The 22,590-nt window shown below is 56.1% G+C and overlaps 2 protein-coding genes across 24 annotated transcripts in view; one reads left to right on the top strand and one right to left on the bottom strand.

The window, feature by feature from the left end:
• Positions 1-17,094, top strand: part of TNXB (tenascin XB) — a 49,978-nt gene extending 32,884 nt beyond the window's left edge. For 8 of the 15 annotated variants that reach the window (XM_032462704.1, XM_032462712.1, XM_032462711.1 and 5 more), the window contains 22 exons: positions 1,422-1,718; positions 3,059-3,382; positions 3,763-4,083; positions 5,794-6,123; positions 7,634-7,957; positions 8,343-8,690; positions 9,282-9,569; positions 9,934-10,212; positions 11,518-11,802; positions 12,830-13,153; positions 13,456-13,791; positions 14,072-14,194; positions 14,313-14,456; positions 14,643-14,762; positions 14,863-15,006; positions 15,105-15,235; positions 15,363-15,495; positions 15,592-15,743; positions 15,835-15,931; positions 16,023-16,184; positions 16,278-16,441; positions 16,795-17,094. In XM_032462704.1, the coding sequence (XP_032318595.1) occupies positions 1,422-1,718; positions 3,059-3,382; positions 3,763-4,083; positions 5,794-6,123; positions 7,634-7,957; positions 8,343-8,690; positions 9,282-9,569; positions 9,934-10,212; positions 11,518-11,802; positions 12,830-13,153; positions 13,456-13,791; positions 14,072-14,194; positions 14,313-14,456; positions 14,643-14,762; positions 14,863-15,006; positions 15,105-15,235; positions 15,363-15,495; positions 15,592-15,743; positions 15,835-15,931; positions 16,023-16,184; positions 16,278-16,441; positions 16,795-16,896 (4,928 nt within the window). In that variant the 3' untranslated portion in view covers positions 16,897-17,094. The remainder of the gene's footprint in view (positions 1-1,421; positions 1,719-3,058; positions 3,383-3,762; positions 4,084-5,793; positions 6,124-7,633; positions 7,958-8,342; positions 8,691-9,281; positions 9,570-9,933; positions 10,213-11,517; positions 11,803-12,829; positions 13,154-13,455; positions 13,792-14,071; positions 14,195-14,312; positions 14,457-14,642; positions 14,763-14,862; positions 15,007-15,104; positions 15,236-15,362; positions 15,496-15,591; positions 15,744-15,834; positions 15,932-16,022; positions 16,185-16,277; positions 16,442-16,794) is intronic. The other 7 variants (XM_032462709.1, XM_032462707.1, XM_032462713.1 and 4 more) reach the window with 7 other exon arrangements.
• LOC102506530 (steroid 21-hydroxylase) lies at positions 16,594-22,452 on the bottom strand. Of its 9 annotated transcripts, none has more exons than XM_032462742.1 (10): positions 21,730-22,452; positions 19,312-19,401; positions 19,046-19,200; positions 18,865-18,960; positions 18,661-18,765; positions 18,475-18,561; positions 18,108-18,308; positions 17,660-17,838; positions 17,478-17,581; positions 16,594-17,387 (listed from the first exon to the last, which is right to left on the bottom strand). In XM_032462742.1, exons 1-10 carry the CDS (start codon positions 21,761-21,763, stop codon positions 17,122-17,124), a joined length of 1,317 nt encoding a protein of 438 aa, XP_032318633.1. In that variant the 5' UTR covers positions 21,764-22,452; the 3' UTR covers positions 16,594-17,121. The 9 variants fall into 9 exon arrangements, with proteins under 9 accessions (XP_032318633.1, XP_032318635.1, XP_032318634.1 ...); XM_032462744.1 differs by having other exon boundaries at positions 21,872-22,452; XM_032462743.1 differs by lacking the exon at positions 21,730-22,452 and adding an exon at positions 20,318-21,713.
• Between the last annotated feature and the right edge of the window lie 138 nt (positions 22,453-22,590).

Here is a 22,590-nt window from a genome sequence, read left to right as displayed (position 1 = left end):
GGGCCCTCAGTCTTAGGTCTCAGGAAAGGTCTCACAGTATAGCCTCTTGAGTCTCCTTCACTGAAGACCCAGGACTCTAAAATCCCCCAAACCTCTAACCCACTCCTCATCCACTCAACACATCAGGACAGGTGTGATCTGAGGGCAGGAAGAGTGAGGCCCAGGAAAGTGCTTTGCCCATTTGAGAGAGGCTGCTGAGGACTGAGGACTCCAAGGCAGTCACTCACTGATCAATTTGTGGCTCTCTGCTTTGCCTGGGAACTCTGAAAAGAACTCTTTTGGGGAGATGGGACAAATGCCGTGAAAGATTAATTCTCAACAAGTATTTATTATATAAAATTTCAAACATATACCCAAAGGGAAAATATAATGTCCTATGTATTCACCACCCTGCTGCAACCAAAGATCAACCCCTGGCCAGTCTGGCTCGCCCAGACCCCACTCCCTTCCTGCCCTCCCCAACTAAAATGTCTTCTTTATTAACAGCTTTGTTGAGGTGTAATTTACATACCTTAAAATTCACCTGTTTTCAGTATACAGTTTATAAGTTTTAGTGTATTTAGAGAGTTGTGCAACTGTCATCACTACCTAGTTGTAGGACTTTTCTACCACATCAAGAAGAAGCCTGATCTCCAGACCCATGCCCAGGCCCAGGCCCCACTAATCTACTTTCTGTCTCTGTAGATTTGCCTTTGCTGGACTTAACATAGAAATGGAATCACACAGTATGTGTTCTTTTGCGTCCGGCTTCTTTTATGGAGCATCTTTTTGAGGTTGATCCGTGTTGCAGCGTGTAGCAGTCCTTCATTCCTTTATAGCCAAATAGCATTCTGTTGTGTGGCTATGTTGCTGCAATATTTTTAAACTTATTGTATACACTCTATATCTCATCATTACATATTTAAGTGTCCTGCTTTTTTCAAAAAGACTATTTAAAAATAACCACAATACAATGATTGTACCTTTAAAAAGGAACAATTATTCCCTAAGATCCCCAGATGTCTAGGTAGTGCTAGAGTGTGTCATAATTGTTGTTTTGCAATTAGTGGCTGGATTCAGGTCCAAAGAAGGAAAATAGGCTACAATTGGGAGAACTGGGATTGTAAATAGTGTGGTCAGGGAAGGCCCCAAAGACAAGGTGACATTTGAACAAAGACTTAAGGAGATGTGAACTTGAGCCATGCAGACATCTGGGGAAAGAAGAGTCAGGCAGAGGAAACAGTCAGCAAAATGGCCTTAAGGCCAGGGCTGGGACATCTGATGGACCCTAAAGAGGCAACAAAGAGATTTTGATGATCATAAGTGGAAGCGGATCTTAAGTTAGGCCCACAGAGCTGGCCCACTTTCTGGCCTGAATCCAGGAGAGCAGGGTCTCAATATTTTCTTCCAGCAGGAATGATTCTGTTTGCATCTCTTCCCAGCCCCTGAAGAGGAGCCCCCTGCCAGCCCCCCTTTGAAGCCATACCTGGGGGACCTGACCGTGACAGACGCCACCCCTGACTCCCTGAGCCTCTCCTGGACCGTCCCCGAGGGCCAGTTCGACCACTTCCTGGTCCAGTACAAGAATGGGAATGGGCAGCCCAAGGCGGTGCGGGTGCCAGGGCATCAGGACGGGGTCACCGTCTCAGGCCTTGAGCCAGACCACAAGTACAAAATGAACCTGTATGGCTTCCACGAAGGCCAGCGCCTGGGCCCCGTCTCCACTATTGGTTTAACTGGTGAGTGTGCAGTGGAACACTGGGCCTGCCCTGAGCTGGACTCAGTTTCCCTTTTATTGCTAGTACTGAGGTGTTTTTGTCCCACTCTTCTTCAGACTGAGCCTCCCAATATCCTGGGGGCAGTCCTGCTTGTGTCTTCACTCTGAGCCTTTGGTGTCATCTTAGCTGTCTCATCCTTTACGTGTGGACTTTTTGGGTCCTTGAAGAGGCAGGGCGCCAGGGAAATAACACAGACTGAGGCAGACCTGGGGCTGACCCTAGCCTCAGCTCATTAGAGCTGCATGGCCTCGAGAGAGTCACTCAGCCTCTCTGTGCCTCCCTTTCCTCATCCATACAGAAGGAATGGACCACACCTGTCTTGCAGGGTGGGCATGAATGTGGCTTGGCTCACATACAATGTTCAGTAACAACAGTCTTCCCCTTCCAAGAATGAAAATTAGTTCCTGAAAACTCTTGGGATGAATTCTCATAATTATTATTGATTTCAGTGGGTAAACTTATACAGGTTCCCCAGTCCCCAAACTGATACCCATATATGCTATATCAACCTGGAATCCAGCTGACATCGATACTATTAATTCAATAGTTACTATTAGTCATATGTGCAGTTTAACAAGGTGTTTTCTCTTCATTAATTAGTCCCTAATGTGGCTGTTGGTTGCTTTTGTTAAGCTCTTTTGTAGCTGTTGCCCGCTAGATGCTTAAAACCTGGTCCACAAGCACAGCAGAGATACGAAACAAGATGATTTTGTAATTTAGCTATTAAGGCAGAATAAAGCCGTCTGCTGAACAGAAAAGAGGAAAGAAATCTGGGGGTGTGATGAGTTGTCTCTGCCATAAGTTAGCAAGAGAATTAATACAAGATCCAAAAACAACCCAACTGAAAAAAAAGATGATCTCAAGTCATCTCATCTCTTTCCCTCAACTGTGAAATCTAAATTAGTTCCTCAAATGCTCTGAAAAGCCTTCTAAACCAGAGGCGGTATTAAAGGAAAATACTCATGAAGTGGAATTCCTGAACGTGAGCATATGCACCACCTGATGTGACCTGTCTGTTAGGCATAGTGCTGTTAAAAGCATTAGTCTTGTCCTGCTAAATGAATTTGCTCAATGGCTCCTAAAAGTTTTGTGCTGCACGCATTCAGCTACCATCGTGATGTCTCCACAAGTGTGTGTTCTGTCCCCTAGAAACCGAAAGTTCAAACCGGGGAAATGATGTCTAAACCCTGGGGCACTGGCATCCAGCATGCAGGGCCCTGGTATGTCGGGAGAAATCCCAGAATCCATCCCCTGTTAGGATGGCAAAGCATGTCCACCAATCTATTTGTCTCCTGATATAGCCCCAGGAAAGGACCTAGAAATGACCCCAGCCCCAACAGACCTACCCACCGAGCCTCCCATCAAGCCGCGCCTGGGGGAGCTGGCAGTGACAGACGCCAGCCCAGACTCCCTGAGCCTCTCATGGACTGTCCCCGAGGGCCAGTTTGACCACTTCCTGGTCCAGTACAAGAACGGAGATGGGCAGCCTAAGGCGGTGCGGGTGCCGGGGCACGAGGACGGGGTCACCGTCTCGGGCCTGGAGCCAGACCACAAGTACAAGATGAACCTATACGGCTTCCATGACGGCCAGCGCCTGGGCCCTGTCTCTGTCATCGGGGTGACAAGTGAGTGGACGGTGGAAGCCCCAGGGTGGGACCTAGTGGGAGGACCACCCTCTCTCAGGTGGAGGGTGAGTGGGGTGAGGAGGCCTCTCTGCTCGAGGCTGAGCCACGGTGCCCTTTGTGCCCCTGACCCCGCTCCCTGAGGACCAGCGGGTCTTCCTGGGCAGAGAAGGACCTCTGTGAGCTGTGCTGTTCCCTGTTCCCCACAGCTGACCCCAGAGGCTCTGGGCATGTATGTGAGATGTCAGCTGAGCAGGACCACCTGCCCCAAGGACGGGCTTCTCTGAACTGACCTCAGGGTCCCCAGTCAGGGACAAGGCTTGGGAGGAGACCCAAGGACATCTGGCAGGGCCCCTGCCTCACCCTCTGTGTCTCCTTCTCAGCTGCAGAGGAAGAGACCCCCAGCCCCACCGAGCCCAGCACGGAGGCCCCAGAGCCCCCCGAGGAGCCCCTCCTGGGGGAGCTGACGGTGACCGGATCCTCCCCAGACTCGCTCAGCCTCTCCTGGACCGTCCCCCAGGGCCACTTCGACTCCTTCACCGTCCAGTACAAGGGCAGGGACGGGCCCCAGGTGGTGCGTGTTGGGGGCGAGGAGAGCGAGGTGACCGTTGGGGGCCTGGAGCCCGGGCGCAAGTACAAGATGCACCTGTACGGCCTGCATGGAGGGCGGCGCGTGGGTCCCGTGTCCACTGTGGGTGTGACTGGTGAGTGACAACGGGGCTCGTTAGTCTCAGAGACTTTTCCTCCTGGTTAACCTGGTTGACTGTTCTGCTCTTTTGCCAGCCCTTGTTCCCTTTTTATGTCCTTGTTTCATGGTCCTGGGCCATGACCCATGAGTAGTGGCTTGGCCTTTGCCAACCTGCAGCCTCACCGTCCACACTAGCATGGCCTCCTTCTGACAGTCAGCCACTGGCCCCCTCCAAGAGAGAAGTGTGTCAGGCACAGGCCAAGCCTGATTTTACTAGAATTTTCTCTTCTTTCCATCTTAATCACAAGCATTCTTTGTCATAATTTTTAAAAAAAGAACAAAAGAAACAATCCAACAACCAACCACACTGAAATGATTAAGTACTTAATCATGTCTATAAAATGAGCCTTTATGCCATCATTGAAATGTTTCAACATAAGACAATTACTTTATATTATTACAATAAAAAGAGGCTTAAAGATTTTGTAAGGATGCAAATCACAACCACTTGAAAATAGCATGTATGGTAAGACAGCTGGAAGGAAACACATCCCACGAAATGCATGGTTTGTGGGACAGAATAGAATGTTCCTGTACTTTTTTTTTCTGTTTTATTCTATTCTGTCATTTAAATTTTCTTAAAGTTTACAATTTCTAGTCCCGAAGAAATTAGGAGAAAAAAATCACGAGGTGAATTAAATTCCAAAATTGCACTCAGGCTGGCTTTTCTAAGTCACTGTCAGCCATATCCTATGCCTGGTGGTGGTATTTCATGAGAGTTTCTCTGGATGTGAAAGAACTCAGCCCCTCTGAGAGCCAGTCTTTTGGGGGGACATGTAACTGCCTCTGTGCGGGTCACTCTCTCTCTTGAAGATACTTAGGACAGAGGGACCCCCTGTCGTGGCAAATCACAAGTATATGCAAAGTATGGAGGGACCCAAGCCCCCACTCCACACTCTCCACCGGCTTACTAATTTTTATAACCCAGGATTTCTCTTTAAGCCCATATTTTTCTCTGAAAAGAATATAGCAACATGATGGAAAGTTTGGAAAATAGGAAAAAAATCTCTCATCAGACCACTTCTGATCCAATAACCACCATTCATAACAATGTGTGTAACACACCCTTTCTTTCTGCATTTTCCATGCAGGGCATGTTTTAAGGTTGCACAGTATATCATTCTTGGCTCTTACTCTTTTTTTTTTTTTTTGTACGCAAGTTACACTGAGAACATTTATCCTGTGGCTGCACAACCAGCATTAATCATCATTTTAATGGTTATTTGATGCTTCATGGTGAAAGTTCCATAACAAAATTAATCTTCTACCAGTCATTTGGGTCTCTGACACAATTTTGCTGTCAGGAATGATCCCAAGATGAACTCCTGTGATACAACTTTTTCCTGCTTTTTAATAATTTTCTTAGGATAGCTGCCCAGAAATGAGATTATTGGGTCAAAGGAAATGAGCATTATTTTGGCTGCCGACACATATGTCCAAATTGCCTTCTGAAGGTTCGTGGTGCCCGCCAGCCAGTACATGATGGGGGCCGGGGCTGTCCCATCCTCTCCAGCAGAGTCACCGTGTGGCTCATCCGAAAGCTATGCAAGCTTCCAGTCCTAACACCTTGAGGAGCATTTTGCTAGACATGCCTGATTGTCCCTATTGACATCACCAGCCAGGCAAGTCACTCTCTAAGCCTCTACCCACCAATCTCTTTTCTCAGCCCCCCAGGACGTTGTGGAGGACACGCCCAGCCCCACCGAGCCCAGCACAGAGGCCCCAGAGCCCCCCGAGGAGCCCCTCCTGGGGGAGCTGACGGTGACCGGATCCTCCCCAGACTCGCTCAGCCTCTCCTGGACTGTCCCCCAGGGCCACTTCGACTCCTTCACCGTCCAGTACAAGGGCAGGGATGGGCCCCAGGTGGTGCGTGTTGGGGGCGAGGAGAGCGAGGTGACCGTTGGGGGCCTGGAGCCCGGGCACAAGTACAAGATGCACCTGTACGGCCTGCACGGGGGGCGGCGCGTGGGTCCCGTGTCCACCGTGGGCGTGACCGGTGAGTGAGGACTGGGGTGGGGTTGTGCAGGGTGGGGAAGACAGGCTCTGGAAGACTTTCCCTTTATTACCATCTTTGAGAAAAGGTAAATATTCTCAACAGCAGGTCTCTGGGCATCAGATGGCCTGGGAATCTTGTAAAAGGGCAGATTCAGAGTCAGCAGCTTTGGGCTGGGGTCAGAGATTCTGTGTTTCTAACAAGATCCTTCGTGATGCTGATGCTGCTTGTCCGAGGACCGCACTTTGAGTAGCAAAGCTCCTCACAACAAAGGAATTGCACACTTTCTTAGAATCTGCTGGAGAAAACTGTACATGCACCCTAATTCCTCACTGAGATTCAGTCTACTGTAGGCTGTGGAGGAAGACAGAGTGTGCTCAGAACACAGCATCTTGACTGAAAGAACCCCTAGCCTCATTATTCTTGTATTAACAGACTTATGACACCAATGGGTCAACAAAGATGTGGGGGCCTCAGCCAAACACTGTGGAAGTTCACTAAGATAAACCTGGAATGTGGCAGAGACCAGTTCTCATCCTATGGGGCTCACGGTTTGGGGGAGACAAGCTGTGAACCAGCAAATCAGGCAAAGGGGATGCATGTAAGCCAGGAAGCCCCACAGCCAGGCCAAGACTGGGCAGAGATGCCTGCACCAGCCTGCCCACCGGTTCCCATGGGATGGTGGAGACCTGGTGTCGGGCAGGTGTTAGCTTGGTGACAGGATGAAGGGTGTGTCAGATCGTCACAGCTGGTACAAAGCCTGGAAATTAGGACCATCATGACACATGAGAGGATTTTGCATGAAAGCCTTTGAGTGTGGGAGATAGTCTTGAGATGGGGGTAGAGAGGTACAGACAGCTCAAGAAGCCAGGGATTTCTCCTGGGGATAAGGAGGGGTTTTGCATAGTTTTAAGCTAAGATTGACACCATCAGATGTGCATTTAAAGGCTTATTCTGGCCCCTGATGGAGAACAGATGGGGGAGGGAGGTGGTAACCCAGGTGATAGGTAAGGGTAGCCCAAACCCGGATGGTGGGGCTGCAGGTATGGGGAGGGAGGAGACTCAGGAGGAACTTGGGAGAGAGGGTGGGACACTCTGAATGTGATGGCAGCTGGGGACAGGAACAAGTTCAGGAAGACTCCAGGTTTCTGATTGGAGAAGGCGGCTCTGAGCTGTCTGGAAGCTAAGACGTGAGCCAAAGGGTTGAGATGCTAATGAGATCCTAGTGGAGGGAGGCCCAGGGCCCAGTGGCCATGTGGGCCTATGTCTAGAGGAGAAATGTGTACTGGAGGGAGAGGGAGAGGTCACAGGGGTGCTGGTAAGTAGTGGGTGAGGGCAGAGTAGATGCGGGTGAGGGGACAGAAGGCCGACATTAAAGGGACCAGAAAGAATAGCAGTTAGAGCCACTCCAGACAGACAGTTCCTGTTCCTTATTAATCTAATTTTTGTAATACACTCCTGTATATGCTGAACTGAGGACTGAGACCTCCCCTGTCCTGCATGTCTCTGGCAGCTCCAGAATACGAAGCTATGACCACCCAAGCCCCGCCCACCGAGGCCCCCGAGCCTCCCATCAAGCCGCGCCTGGGGGAGCTGGCAGTGACAGACGCCAGCCCAGACTCCCTGAGCCTCTCATGGACTGTCCCCGAGGGCCAGTTTGACCACTTCCTGGTCCAGTACAAGAACGGAGATGGGCAGCCCAAGGCAGTGCGGGTGCCGGGGCACGAGGACGGGGTCACCGTCTCGGGCCTGGAGCCAGACCACAAGTACAAGATGAACCTATACGGCTTCCATGACGGCCAGCGCCTGGGCCCTGTCTCTGTCATCGGGGTGACAAGTGAGTGGACGGTGGAAGCCCCAGGGTGGGACCTAGTGGGAGGACCACCCTCTCTCAGGTGGAGGGTGAGTGGGGTGAGGAGGCCTCTCTGCTCGAGGCTGAGCCACGGTGCCCTTTGTGCCCCTGACCCCGCTCCCTGAGGACCAGCTGGTCTTCCTGGGCAGAGAAGGACCTCCGTGAGCTGTGCTGGTGGCCTCCCTGTTCCCCACAGCTGACCCCAGAGGCTCTGGGCATGTATGTGAGATGTCAGCTGAGCAGGACCACCTGCCCCAAGGACGGGCTTCTCTGAACTGACCTCAGGGTCCCCAGTCAGGGACAAGGCTTGGGAGGAGACCCAAGGACATCTGGCAGGGCCCCTGCCTCACCCTCTGTGTCTCCTTCTCAGCTGCAGAGGAAGAGACCCCCAGCCCCACAGAGATGGAGGAGACGCCCAGCCCCACCGATCCCAGCACGGAGGGCCCAGAGTCCCCCGAGGAGCCCCTCCTGGGGGAGCTGACAGTGACCGGATCCTCCCCAGACTCGCTCAGCCTCTCCTGGACCGTCCCCCAGGGCCACTTCGACTCCTTCACCGTCCAGTACAAGGGCAGGGACGGGCCCCAGGTGGTGCGTGTTGGGGGCGAGGAGAGCGAGGTGACCGTTGGGGGCCTGGAGCCCGGGCGCAAGTACAAGATGCACCTGTACGGCCTGCATGGAGGGCGGCGCGTGGGTCCCGTGTCCACTGTGGGTGTGACAGGTGAGTGAGGGACAGGCCCTGACCCCCAGGTTTCCCTCTGTTGCTCTCTTGTTTAACCCCTTTGGATCTCAGCACTCCTCAAAGTGGGCCTCTGGGTCCCTCTCTTTTCTCCTGTGGTGCTGAAGATCCTGCCTCATCCTTGAATTGAGTGAGGACTGATGGAGACTGGGTTCAGGGTCAGCTGGGCGTGCAGCCTATGCTCACACTTTTCAGCTTTCCTCCTTCCTTCTCAATCCGGAACCTCAAACTTGCTCAGCTGTTCCCACGTGTCTTCCTCAGTCTCCCTGGCTGAGCATTTTAGGGGCTTGAATCCTGCTCTGAATGTACTGATGGTGTGATTTTTCAAATGTTTCTTAACCTCTCTGCGCTGCAGATCCAGGCAGGATGAGGGTGATAATGATAAAAGCACCTCTTTCATCTGTTGTGTGAGGATGACGTGCACTGTTTGTGAATGGCTGACAGCAAGGCCGGGAACACATTAAGCACGTTACACAAGTTTGTTCCAAATGTTCATTTCATAGTTTGGGAACCTCACTCCCTCTCTTGCCCAGGGTCCTGCCATTAACCTCAGCCTCCTCTGCTCTGTTCCAGCCTCCCTGACTACAGAGCCCCCATTGCCACCCCAACTCAGAGAGCTGACTGTGGCAGCTGTGGGCTCGGACACAGTGCGCCTCTTGTGGACCGTGGCCCAGGGCCTCTTTGACTCCTTCCTGGTCCAATACAAGGATGTGCAGGGACAGCCCCAGGCAGTGCCTGTGGGTGGAGACCTCCGGGAGGTCACGGTTTCAGGTCTTGCCCCGGCCCGCAAGTACAAGTTCCTACTCTTTGGACTCCAGGATGAGAAACGACACGGCCCAGTCTCTGCAGATGCAAAGACCCGTGAGTGAGGGCTGGAGGCTGCCTGTGCCCCTGGAGCCTCCTGACAATCCTCCACTCCCTTGTGGAATTTCACATTTCTGTGCTTCACACTCCAGACCTGTTTATTTACTGGGTCCAGTGAAATCCAGGTCCTGAGTACCCCTCAACCCCCTCATTCCCATCTCATCTCCCTACTCCTCCTACATCCCGAGGGACCTGCTTTCTTCTCTGGCTCCTCTTTTCTCCCTACTCTTCTGCCTCTGCCTTCTGACATGTGGCCTGGTCGCCCCTTCCCAGCTCCCAGAACCAGTGCCCAGAGTCCTAGCATCCTGAGGGGCCCCTGCTTCCGTTTCTGTCATGTTCCATGCACCTCCCCCTTTTCCAGTCCCAGACATGAAAACTTCTCCCCGCCTGGGGGAGCTGACAGTGACGGATGTGACCCCAGACTCCATGATCCTGTCCTGGACAGTCGCCGAGGGCGAATTCGACTCCTTCGTGGTCCAGTACAAGGACAGGGACGGGCAGCCCCACGTGGTGCCTGTGGCCGCAGACCAGCACGAGATCACCATCCCGGGCCTGGAGCCCAATAGGAAATACAAGTTTCTGCTCTACGGGCTGGCAGGCAGTAAGCGACTGGGCCCCATCTCTGCTGACGGCAGCACAGGTGAGCCCTGGCCCTCCTCTCACCTTTTCCAGAGTTGCCTTTCATCTGAGCACCCAGCGCTGGCCCTGGGGCTTTCCCATGAAGCCAATTCTCCTGCCTTCAGCCTTGGCATGACAATCATAACACCAAAAGCAAATCTTTATTGCGTCCCCACTGAATGCCAGGCACTGTTTAGAGCATTTTATATGCATTATTTCCTCTACTCACTGATTGGAAATGTAATTAAAAGATTACAGATTTTGGAGCCAAGCAGATGTATGTTGAAATTCTGATTGCCTGCTGTGTGGCCTTAGACAAGCCACTTGTTTCTTTTGAACCTCAGTTTCCACACCTGCATAATGGTTATGAATAATATCTACTGGGACTCAATAAATGTTCACATTCTCCTCCCTCTATGGCAAGAGGTGGAAAATATGGGCGGGTTTGGCTGCAGAAGACTATGGAAATATCTGGTGTCTTGTGCCCATGACTCAGCCCCCCAAGGAAGGGGTGGAGGTGGGTCACTGACCCTTACCACACCTCCAGGACCATGAGTCACCTTGGCCAGACAAGGATGGGGCACACGGCCAGTTGGGGCTTGGGGCTCTCAGACTCCATAATTATCTCCCCCAACCCCCAAATTGTGAAAACTGGATACAGGCTTCTCCAGCCCCTATCAGTCAACACTCACACCCACCTAGACAAATCTCTTTTGTGCTCTGCTCTGCCCTTTGCCCTCTCAGCTCTGCCCCTGGCTTCCCACCCTGCCCCACCTGGCCGTCTGGGTCTAGTGGTGTTCGTGCAGGAAGCAGGTGGAAAGGAGGGCCCAGGCTGATAACAAATGAAGGGGAGTTCAAGTCCGGGTGATGGGAGCCCATGAGCTTGGCTGGCTGCCCAGCCCAGCCCTGACTGTTTGGGGCGTCTCTCTGACAACCCACACACCCTCTGGGGGCCTTTCTCAGCTCTGAACCACAGCTCTGGTTCCTGCTCTGGGGGCCAGGGGTTGGGGGAAACTGAGCCCTTCTCTGCAATCCCAGCTGCCCTTCTCTGACGGGGTGATCTTTCATGTGTTTACTGCATCCTGATCACAGAGGGGAGGGAGAGGGGGCAGGAAGGAGTTTGGACAGTGGCCTCCAGAGGAGGAGACAGGGCTCCTTCATTCAGGGCAGGGCTGAAGCAGGCATGTCTGTCTCCCCAGGTGAGTGTCCCCTGAAGCCACACTTCAGGGACTCTTCCCAGACCCTCCCTCCTCCCAGAAGTTTCCAGGGCTGAGGTAAAGGCAGCTCTTGACTAAGGGTTTCTCCCCCACCCCCACTCTCCCCACAGCTCCCCTGGAGGAGCAGCAGCCCCCACCCCGCCTGGGGGAGCTGACTGTGATGGATGAGACCCCAGACTCCCTGCGCCTCTTGTGGACTGTGGCCCAGGGCCCCTTTGACTCCTTTGTGGTCCAGTTCAGGGACACAGACAGGCAACCCCGGGTGGTGCCTGTGGCCGCAGACCAGAGGGAGGTCACCATAGAGGGCCTGGAGCCTGGCAGGAAATACAAGTTTCTGCTCTATGGGCTCCACAGAGGACAGCGTCTGGGCCCTATCTCTGTCCTGGGAGTGACAGGTGAGCAGGAGGTTGCCCTGTTTGGCCCTGGCAAACCCGCCTGAGTGGGTTTCCTCGCTCCTCTGTGCTGAAGGACTGGCAGCAGTGGGCCAGGTGGAGGGCGGAGGGGCTCAGGGCTCAGGAGGAGGAAGGGCAGCGGAGCCAGCGCTGACAGTGCGATGATCAAGGGTCCATCAAAGGCAGGAGCCAGGACAGGTGGCAGGGCGAGGCTCTGGCAGTGGTCTCTAATTTCCCAAATCCTGCCCGGCCCCCGTGCGGCCAGCTACTCCCCATTACTCTCATGGACTAGTTCTTACCTCCCGGCGGGGTGGCCTTGCCCAGATAAAGGCAAATCCCCTCCCATGGATGAGTCAGGAGCATTTTCTCAAATGGAAAATTACTGGAAAACAAAGCAGGCAAGGGGCATAGAAACCAATAGGAGTGGCCATGCTGATGGGGCCGGCTCCTCTTCCAGACTTACTACCACCCACCTCGACTCAGCCCGACGGGTATGTGGCCAGACCTGGCTGGCATGATTCGCCCTTCGAGTTCACCAGCCAGTTCCATCCTCAGCTTTTCTCAGCAGGGAGGGCCACGTGCCCTGTGCTCAGGGAGTGACTGGGTTAGTCCTGCCTCAGGCCCTCAGCACAGGCGCCCTGGTGGGTTGGGGAGGGAGTAGGGCCTATGCAGACATTTCAAATGGGGTGCGATGAGACACTGAGGCGAAGAGGGGAGAGCAAACAGCAGATTCAGGCAGAGCAAAGGAGCCCCACAGAGGGTCGTGGGGCCCCTGGGTTGGCGCTTAGAGAGGTCCTGGGCTGGCAGAAGTTGGGACCAGAGCAGGGATGTGGCAGATTCAAGAGAAGAAAGATGCTAGGAGAGCCTCAGTCCCTCTCTTCTGTCCACTTGGCTGCCGTGGCCAGGATCGTAAAGTCCCTACCTCAGCCTTGGGCCAGCCCTGAGTCCCCTCTCTGGAGGGTGAGTGGAGTGGGAGGGCCCTGCTGCACTCCCCCCACACCCAGCTTCTCCCTGGGTTTCTCCCACACAGCCCCAGAAGAGGACATGCCAGCCCCCTGGCACTCGGCCACAGAGGCCCCCAAGCCCCCTGAAGGGCCCCGCCTGGGGGTGCTGGCAGTGAGTGACGTGTCCCCAGACTCCCTGCGTCTCTCATGGAGCGTGGCCCGGGGCCCCTTTGACTCCTTCGTGGTCCAGTATCAGGACACAGATGGGCAGCCCCAGGCCTTGCTCGTGGGCGGCAACCAGAACAAGATCCGGGTGTCGGGTCTTGAGCCCAGCACCTCCTACACATTCTTTCTCTACGGCCTCCACGAAGGGAAGCGCCTGGGGCCTGTCTCAGCCGAGGGCACCACAGGTACCACCTCACCTGCCTCTAGTCTAGGACTGAAAGGGTGAAAGAGGGGGCCCAGAAGCGGTGACCATAGGGAAATAACAGGAGGAGGGCCCCACGGAGGGAGGGAGGGGCACACGAGTAGCCCTTGGCTCTGCACACACATGCCGCCATTATGGGTCCTACCGGTGGGTGCGGGCTCCTCATTAGGTCCATTTTACAGATGAGGAAATGGGGGCCAGGTGAGGTGGCAGAAGGGACCTGCCCCAAGTTACCTAGCTGATGTGCTTGTGTCTCCAAACTCTTTTCTCCCACCCACTCTGTAGGGCCAGCTCCTGCTGGTCTGAGCCCCGGAGAGCCAGGGCCCCGCCTGTCCCACCTGTCGGTGACTGACGTGACCACCAGTTCGCTGCGGCTCAACTGGGAAGCCCCACATGAAGCCTTTGACTCCTTCCTGCTCCGATTTGGGGTCCCATCACCAAGCACCCTGGAGCCACATCCACGTCCCCTGCTGCAGCGGGAGCTGACGGTGCCAGGGACACGGCGCTCGGCCGTGCTCCGGGACCTGCGTCCAGGGACCCTGTATACCCTTACACTGTATGGACTGAGGGGGCCCCACAAGGCAGACAGCATCCAGGGCACAGCCCATACCCTCAGCCCAGGTAAGGCCCTGTGCTGGGCACATATGCCCTCTGCTCCAAAGTGGGGGTTGTTGCATAGTAAGGTGGGACCTAGTGTCTCAGCCAGAGGGGAGGTTGGTGAGTGGTGGAGAGCTTGGAACCAGCAGAGTGGCTTCCATTTCTAGGTCTGGAGGAAAGGGGTGGTGGTGAGTATGTCTGGAGGCATGGGGCCCAGGGAGAGGAAGGAGGGGTGAGAATCCAGGGGTGGGAACCTCCCTGCCCCATGTCCTCACCGTCATTCCTTTGCACCGTCTCCCCTCAGTTCTGGAGAGCCCCCGTGACCTCCAGTTCAGCGAAATCAGGGAGACCTCAGCCAAGGTCAGCTGGGTACCCCCACCATCCAGAGTGGACAGCTTCAAAGTGTCCTACCAACTGGCAGATGGAGGTGATACCCTTTTGCCCGTGTCCTCGCTTGCCCCCTTCCTCCTGCGCCCTGCACTCTGCCCACCCTGCAGTTCCTCCTTGCTTCCCTGGGCCACCTCCCAAGCCCATTGTGTTTTCAGGGGAGCCACTGAGCATGCAGGTGGACGGCCGAGCCCGGACGCAGAAACTAGAGGGGCTGATCCCAGGGGCTCGCTACGAGGTGACCGTGGTCTCCGTCCGTGGCTTTGAGGAGAGTGAGCCTCTCACTGGCTTCCTTACCACAGGTGAGGCTGATGGGACAGTGCAGGAAATAGGAGAAAATGAGGGCACAGGTGGTTGTTGAGAGTGAACGCAGAAGGGGAAAGGGGGGGTTGGAGGCTCCAGTGGTGGAGGGGAGGCACAGCAGAGTTTGGGAGGTGAGGGGTGGGGAGAGCAGCAGGGCACAGCTCTGGGCCCCTCCCTTCTCCCAGTTCCTGACGGCCCCACCCAGCTGCGAGCACTGAACCTGACAGAGGGATCTGCCCTGCTGCATTGGAAGCCCCCTCAGGCACCAGTGGATACATATGACGTCAAGGTCACAGCCCCAGGGGGTGAGCAGGGCTGAAGCCTCTGAAGAGGACTTATTCAGGGTCGGGAGGGGCAGGCTGGGCTTCCGCAGGGCAGAAGCTGATGCCCCACCCCCTCTCCCAGCCCCTTCTCTACAGGCCTCAGCCCCTGGCAGTGCTGTGGACTACCCCCTGCATGACCTGGTGCTCCACACCAACTACACAGCCACCCTGCGCGGCCTTCGGGGCCCCAACCTCACCTCCCCAGCCAGCATCACCTTCACCACAGGTATGGCCTGCGAGGTACCTGGGATGGTGGGGGAGAGGGGGTGAAAGGGAACCAGGAGGGGCCTCGTCTCCATCTTCTCATCCCTCCACCCTGCCCAGGGCTGGAGGCCCCCCAGAACTTGGAGGCCAAGGAAGTGACCCCCCGCACAGTCCTGCTCACTTGGACTGCACCCCAAGTCACCCCGACTGGCTACCTACTCAGCTTCAACACCCCTGGCGGACAGATCCAGGTGCCCTGGCCCCTGTCCCCTTGGCCAACTCCCCTCCTTGTGTTCCAGTCCAGGAGGTGCCACCTCTGCCGCTCCCAGTGGGGCTCCACCTCCTTCTCCCCTGACCTGCACCTTGTCTGTTCCACAGGAGATCCTGCTCCCAGGAGGGGTCACCTCTCACCAGCTGTCGGGTCTCTTTCCCTCCACCCCCTACAGCACATGGCTGCGGGCCATGTGGGGCCAGAGCTTCACTCCACCTGTGTCCACCTCCTTCACCACTGGTGCGCAGGCGCTGGGACCTGAGGTCTGGGGGCTGAGTGGGTAGAAGGGGTCTAGGGTTTGGAGAAAGGACTGGGCTGGCACTCTCCTCTCCCCAGGTGGACTGCGGATCCCCTTCCCCCGGGACTGTGGGGAGGAGATGCAGAATGGGGTCAGCACTTCAAGGACCACCACCATCTTCCTCAACGGCAACCGCGAGCGGCCCCTGAACGTGTTTTGTGACATGGAGACGGATGGGGGTGGCTGGCTGGTGGGTGGCAGCCGGAACCCCAGGGGTCTGTACAGGGCAAGGCTGCTGTGCCAGGAGGCATAGGCTGATGGTGCCCCCACCCACTTCCCAGGTGTTCCAGCGCCGCATGGATGGAAAAACAGACTTCTGGAGGGACTGGGAGGACTATGCCCACGGTTTTGGGAACCTCTCTGGGGAGTTCTGGCTGGGTCAGTGCCTCACAGGGATTGGGGGACCAGGAAGTGATGAGGGCCCTGTGGACACCAGGACCCTGATGAGTGCACACTTCACCACCCCCAGGCAATGAGGCCCTGCACAGCTTGACCAAAGCTGGCGACTACTCCTTGCGTGTGGACCTGCGGGATGGGGATGAGGCCGTGTTTGCCCAGTATGACTCCTTCCAAGTAGACTCAGCTGCTGAGTACTACCGCCTGCACCTGGATGGCTACCATGGCACCGCAGGTGAGGGGCGGGTCTAGGGGGGCAGGCCTGGTGGGGGCGAGGGTGGGGCAGGGGTGGGGGAGGTCCTCACGGATCCTTCCACTCCCTGCCCAGGGGACTCCATGAGCTACCACAGCGGCAGTGTCTTCTCTGCCCGGGACCGAGACCCCAACAACTTGCTCATCTCCTGTGCTGTCTCTTACCGCGGGGCCTGGTGGTACAGGAACTGCCACTATGCCAACCTCAATGGGCTCTACGGGAGCACAGTGGATCACCAGGTGAGAGGCCGGGAGGTAGCCCGGGGCTGGGGGTGTTTGGGGCTCGGCCTGCTGGGGTGTGTGTTACATACAGTGTGACAGGACAAGCCACTGAGCCACTAGGTGCTCCTGGGCCCTCATCCGTGAAATGGAACAATGCCAATCTCACCAACTTATCCTGAGGAGGGGATGATTTATTGGATGTAAAAGGACAGCACAGGATTCAGCCTCAGTCCTTTGTAGCCGAGGGTTATGAAGAAAAAAGGGAGGGAGGATGGTTGATTGATTTCTGGGAACGATCTCCCCAAAGGGGGCAGAGGTGGGAGCAGGTGGGCTGTCTGGCTTTGACTCTCCTTCAACAACCCTCTTCCCAGGGAGTGAGCTGGTACTACTGGAAGGGCTTCGATTTCTCCATACCCTTCACGGAAATGAAGCTGAGACCAAGAAGCTACCGGCCCCCGGGCAGGGGAAGCTGAGCCGCTGCTCACCCCTCCAGCGCCCCACTATGACTGCCGAGCACTGAGGGGTTGCGCTGAGAGAAGAGCCAGGGGCCACCTTCACCATCCAGCCGTCAGCAGAAGCCTTCTCCACCCGCGATCTCACAGCACCATGTTTACAGGGGGGAGGGACGAGGTTTGTATGGGAGCAATAAAAGGAGAAACTGAGGCACGTGACTGGCACGAGTCCTGCCCTGTCACTGGTCACTGGCACTCTCCCAGACCCGGGGCCTCCGCCTCCCGAGGCTGCAGCCGCACCTGGAAAGGCTGTATCTTGAGGTTGAGGCCGCAGTAGGGATAGGGTTGCAGCGAGGGCAAGGCGCCCGCGGGAGGCAGCAGCGTGAAGGCCCGGAGCAGGTGCACCAGCACCACGAAGAGCTCCAGGCGCGCCAGCGGCTCGCCCAGGCACACGCGCGCCCCGCAGCCAAACGCCAACACGCAGGGGTTGGCGCCCGGGCCCAGGAAGCGGTCTGCAGGTGGAAGGACAGACCCGGGGTTCAGTGGCCGCCAGCCCCAGCCTCCGCTGCCCCCACGCCCCGGGCCCCCGCCTCGCCACGCACCCGGCCGGAACTCGTGAGGCTGCTCCCAGACCGTCTCGTCAAGGTGGGCGCCTTGGAGGTTGGGGATGACCACCATGCCCTCGGGGATGTCATAGCCGAAGATGCTGAGGGAGGGGTGCACTTAGAGGCCGGCCGGGAACCCCTGGGGCCTTCCCCGCTCATCCCTGCCCCTTGGGAGTCACCTGCTAGGCCGCGTGGCGCGGTGCGGCAAGGCCAGGGGCACAACGGGCCGCAGGCGCAGCACCTCCGCGATGGTGGCGTTGAGCAAGGGCAGCCGAGCCCGGTCCTTGAATGGGACTCGGGTACCTGAGGCTCTGGGGCCCAGCTCATGATCCAGCTCCTCCTGCAGTCGCTGCTGAATCTGGGAAAGGGGTCAAGCCTGGTATCAGGGGTCCAAGCCCTGCCGCTGGCCTATACGGAGCTGCCCAGCCTCCCACCACGTCCTGGAGCAACTCACAGGAGACTTCATGCCAATTAGGGAAGCCCCTCCCAAACCATCCCATCCCCCCAGCCCCTCCCCACCCCCACCCCCACCCCCAGCACAGCCTACATCAGGGTGGAGCCAGCTGGGTTCCTGCTGCCCTGGCCAGGCTGCCAGGAAGGAGCCTTTTGCCTGCCTCCAGAGCATACCTCAGGGTGGTGAAGCAGGAAGGCCACAGCCCAGGAAAGGGTTATCGCCGTGGTCTCAGTGCCACCGATGAAAAGGTCCACCACAGACATATGCACGTGCCCTTCGAGGAGCTGTCCAGGGCCCTCTCCCTCTCTTGGCCTCCCCACCCCTTGGAGCATGTAGTCCACCATGTCCCTCCACTGGCCGGCCACCATGCTCTCCTGGGGAGGGGAGGAGGAGCAGGCCTGAGCACCTGGCTTGGGGCAGGGGTTCTGGGGGTGGCAACAGGTCCAGGACTGGTGGGATGCCGAAGAAGCTGCCTAGCTCTGGGGCAGGAGCATCACTGCTATGGGCTGAGGGGGAGCCCGGTCCACACACGGTTCCCACCTTGTGCCGCCTCAGCTGCTTCTCTACAATGTGGTCCCTGTTCTCCAAGGCCTGCTTCAGCCTCCAGAGGCTGGGGTTGGGGAAGAACTGGGGCAGAGAGCAAGAGAGTGTAGCTGCTGGGAAGGAAGCCTGTTCCCCCAACCCTTTCTCCCAGGACCCAGGTGTGCCGGGGCTCTGCCTCCTCACCCTGAGAAAGGGAACCATGTCCAACATTTGGAGGGACCAGTGGTCCCAGGTTTTCATCAAGTCTTGGACACAGTCATGAATGGCATGTACTAAGGTCTCCTCCTGCTGGGAAAGGATGGGATCCTTTCAGTTCAGGACAAGGAGAGGGCCAGGGAGGGGCTGTGGGGTGGGCCCAAGCATCTGTGAGAGGAAGAGAGCCTTGACCTTGTCTCCAAAGGTAAGGTAACAGATGATGCTGCAGGTGAGGAAAGAGAATTCCTTCTGGATGGTCACAGGGGCACCGGCCTGGGCTCTCATGCGCTATGGAAAAGGGGCGTGAACTAAATAGGGGGCCTGCCAAGAGGGACGAAGCTGACCCCGGGGGACTGTGGGAGTCCAGCCTTACCTCACAGAACTCCTGGGTCAGCTGCTCCACCCAGGGCTCCATGGAGTTGCGGATGCCCAGCAGCAGGGCAGAGCGGGTGAGCTTCTTGTGGGCCTTCCAGAGCAGGGAGTAGTCCCCCAGGGAGATGTCCTCACAGTGCTGAGACACCAGCTTGTCTGTGAGTAGGGGTTGGGGGTGGGGGGTCGAACTGACCAAGGAAGCCATGGGCCTGCCCTTCCCTGCCTCCCACAGCCCCTGCTTCTTCCCGAAACGCCCCCTCCCCTTACAGGATGGTATCTGGGGTCTGCCAGCGAAGTCCACCCACTTCCTGACCATGGCCTCCTCAATGGTCCTCTTGGAGTTCAGCACCACCACATCTGGGGAAAGGAAACACAGGAGGTCAGCAGGGAGCAGACCGCCCCTCCCTGCTGCAGTGGGGCCGGGGAGGGAGCAGCCTCTCACCTTGCAGCCCAAGGCGGACCCTGTAGATAGGCCCGAGTTTCTGAGTCAGGCCAAGTAGATAGATGGGGAGGTTGGGCTGCAGCAGGTGCAAGAAGCCAGGAACAAGAGGGGGGAGGTGGAGGCTCCTGAGCTTCCACTGGCCCCACAGCAGGCGAGCCCCGGCTAGCAGGGCCAGCAGCAGCGGCAGCAGCAGCAGCCCCACGGGGACCATGGTTGGAGACCCATGCCAAGGCCCTGGCCCGGCCACTTATAGCTCTTGAGACCCTCATCCATCTGGCTACTTGGGCGGTTCTGAGACCTCCCTTGAGTCCTTCTCTCAGGCCCCTGCCCACTGTCCCGCCCACAAAGTGGCACATTCCTGGAATGGCACCAGTCCTCTTGGCCTTGGAAAATCCCCATTTCAAAGAGCAGGCCTTTTTCCGTTCATCTATCAAGAAGAAAGGAAGGGAAACACAACCCTGACCTTCTCGAACAGCTAGAATCCACTTTCTGGCTACACGTCAATCATACAGGAAGAAGTGTCCACTCTCCAGCCTGAGCCTGCTCCCGCTCCCACCCCACCTTAGAGCAGATTCCTGCTCTGGAGTTTGTCTTGGAGGGAAAATGACAATCCCTGACTAATACACCCTCCAGGATTTCCTGAAGAACAAACTGAGATGAAAGTGATCTGTGTGTTTTTCTAACTTCCATGTAGAGGATGCAGATATCCTGGTTAGCCTGGGTTATCCCAGTTTATACCTGTAGCCCCAGTGTCATCATTAATAGTGCCCCATTTCACTCTCAAAAGTTGAAGGTGAAGAATTATATGGTCCCCCAATTTGGAGCTCTTACCACGTGCCTGATGCTTGTTGGTTGCAAGGAAAAGTGACCCACTTGAGCTGGCTTGAGCCAAACACAACTGTTCTATAAATACATCTTCTGGAACCCAAGAGCAGGAAAGTAGGAGGGACCTATTGGCCTTGGAAGGTCAGGGATAGGGGACAAGAAAAGCTTTAGAAACGGGGCCCCTCCCTCATTCTTCATTCCTCCCTCCTCTTTGCCTCCTGACCCCTCCTCCCTCTCTGCAGTCAAGCTGCTTGTGCTTCCAGGTGCAGGCAGAACAGGGCTGCCTTCGGTGTTAGAGCCCACAGGTTACAGGTCTAGCCCCAGGGCAAGTGGGGTTTCCTCGCTGAACATACCCGTCGATTCCAAAGTCCCCAGAAGGGAACTTGATAACTACAGCTGGGATCAGGGCTCCAGCCCTATTCTGGGAGCCATAGCCATAAGGGGTGGGGTCCCACTGGATCAAGTAGGGCTGTCAGGGACCACTTTTACAGGTGAGGAGGCAGTGGAGGGGCTTATAGGAAGGGCTTGGGGAGAGGTCATGCCAAAGAGAGGCAGCAGGTTTCAGTGAAAGGTTGGGGCATCTAAGCGGTGGGGCTGATGGCTTGGAGGTGATCTGAGGCCCATGCATCTCCCAATTCCCCATCCCTGGCTTTGTGAACTGACCCCAGTGGGGTTGGGATGCTCAGAGATTTAACCAAAGCAAGGCTGTGCCACCCACTAGCTTGAAGCGTTAACCACTGGGGGTCCCGATGGAGGAGGCTCAGCCCAGAACCATGCCTAGGGTGGGGAGGGAGAAAACGGGGTGGGGTTTCTGGGATTGGGCAGCAACAGCTGGTACCTTCCTTGTGGTTGACCTCCCAGCCCCAGGCCATGTCTTGACACAAGCATTAGCTTAATCTCTCATTCTTACAAATGGGTTTATGCCACCACCAGGCCGATCAGCCTTTGGGAGAGATCTGATGGGCAGCAACCGGGCCATGTAAACAACAGTCCTCGGAAGCCTCTGAAATACTGGGGAAGGTCAGGACTTCTCAAAGCTGCATTGGGATAGGAGGGGGCCTCCACTCAAAAGGAGAGAGACCTGGAATGCTGGCATGCTTGTGACCATCCCTTCATGAACTGACACCATTTACCTTGCCAGCCCCATCTGTTCCATACCACCTCCAAATCGAAATTCCAGACATGAATGTCTACATGCCGTGCCCCAAATGTGCCCTGTCCTGTCCCCAGCCTCTAGGCCTTTTATATTTTCTTCTACCTCAAACACTCTCATCTATCCCTACTCTTTATCCTTCAGAATCTAACTTAGATGTCACTTCCTCCAGGAAGCCTCCCCTGAACTCCTCACATACCCCCAGACTGAGTCAGATGCCTCAACTCTGTGCCGCACAGGACCTTGCAGCTCCCTGACATCACACCTTTCATGGAGGGTGGGGGCCTGTCACGAGGCATGGCATGGAGGGAGAATTCCACAAATTTCTGTTAAATGGTTGAATGGCAGGCTGTTGTGCTCTCTGTTTCCATCAAAATTGAACTCATCAAATTTCTCCATCCTCTCACTTTCAATCTATGTGTGTCCTTCACCCTAAAGTGGGTCTCTTGTAGGCTCTTGCTTTATTAGCCAATCTTCAGCAAATTTCTCAATGAACTTCTAGGTCAGCCTTGAAGACCCAAGGAGTGCCACCCAATGGGAAGAGCCGGACAGGCAGGTGGCAAGGGTTGACCCCAGTAGAATAGCAGTCCCTGCAGAGAATTAACAAATACACCAAAGTCGGCCTTTTGGTTTGTTTAAAATCAGCCTCTAGATGCAGACATCATTGACCTGAGGATTGCACAACCTTCTGGGAGAGTTACATAATGCGGCTAATTAAGGGATTGAGTGCCAAACGGGCCAGGTCTCGACTGCCAGCTGCATGAGGCCAGAGTGGGAGACGTGTGGCTGGACACTGCTCCCGAGGCAGAAGGGCTGAGGTGCTGGTGAGCACGAGCCCCGCCGAAGGCCGCAGTGACGGACTGCCTGGGTGCAGTCTGGCCTTGGTGTGGACATTGGATCCCCAGAGTGCAGGGTGATCTATTGGGTCACAAGTCTGCTTGGGGTGGTCCTATGAGAGACTGAGCTCCGAGGGAGTCATCTGTGGGGGTGTGGGGTAGGGTTCAGGCAGAGCTGGACACTGCAAGGGTCACCTCAGCTCTGACAGCCTAAGATTATGCAACCCCTGGCCTGGGCCCCCCAAACCTGGAAGGGGCGGTGGGGACACTGGTCCCAGCCCTGGAGAGGC

Source organism: Camelus ferus, chromosome 20, assembly GCF_009834535.1.
Source record: "Camelus ferus isolate YT-003-E chromosome 20, BCGSAC_Cfer_1.0, whole genome shotgun sequence".
In the NCBI taxonomy this organism is placed as follows: domain Eukaryota; kingdom Metazoa; phylum Chordata; class Mammalia; order Artiodactyla; family Camelidae; genus Camelus; species Camelus ferus.
Note: the sequence above shows the minus strand (reverse complement) of the source record. Positions and strands in the feature narration are given on the sequence as shown.

Coding starts and splice junctions, on each gene's coding strand:
- LOC102506530 (XM_032462736.1), bottom strand. CDS start 19,697: ATGGTCCCCGTGGGGCTGCTGCTGCTGCCGCTGCTGCTGGCCCTGCTA. Junction 18,961..19,045: donor TGACCCAGGAGTTCTGTGAG/GTAAGGCTGGAC, acceptor CCTTTTCCATAG/CGCATGAGAGCCCAGGCCGG. Junction 18,309..18,474: donor AGCAGCTGAGGCGGCACAAG/GTGGGAACCGTG, acceptor TCCCCTCCCCAG/GAGAGCATGGTGGCCGGCCA.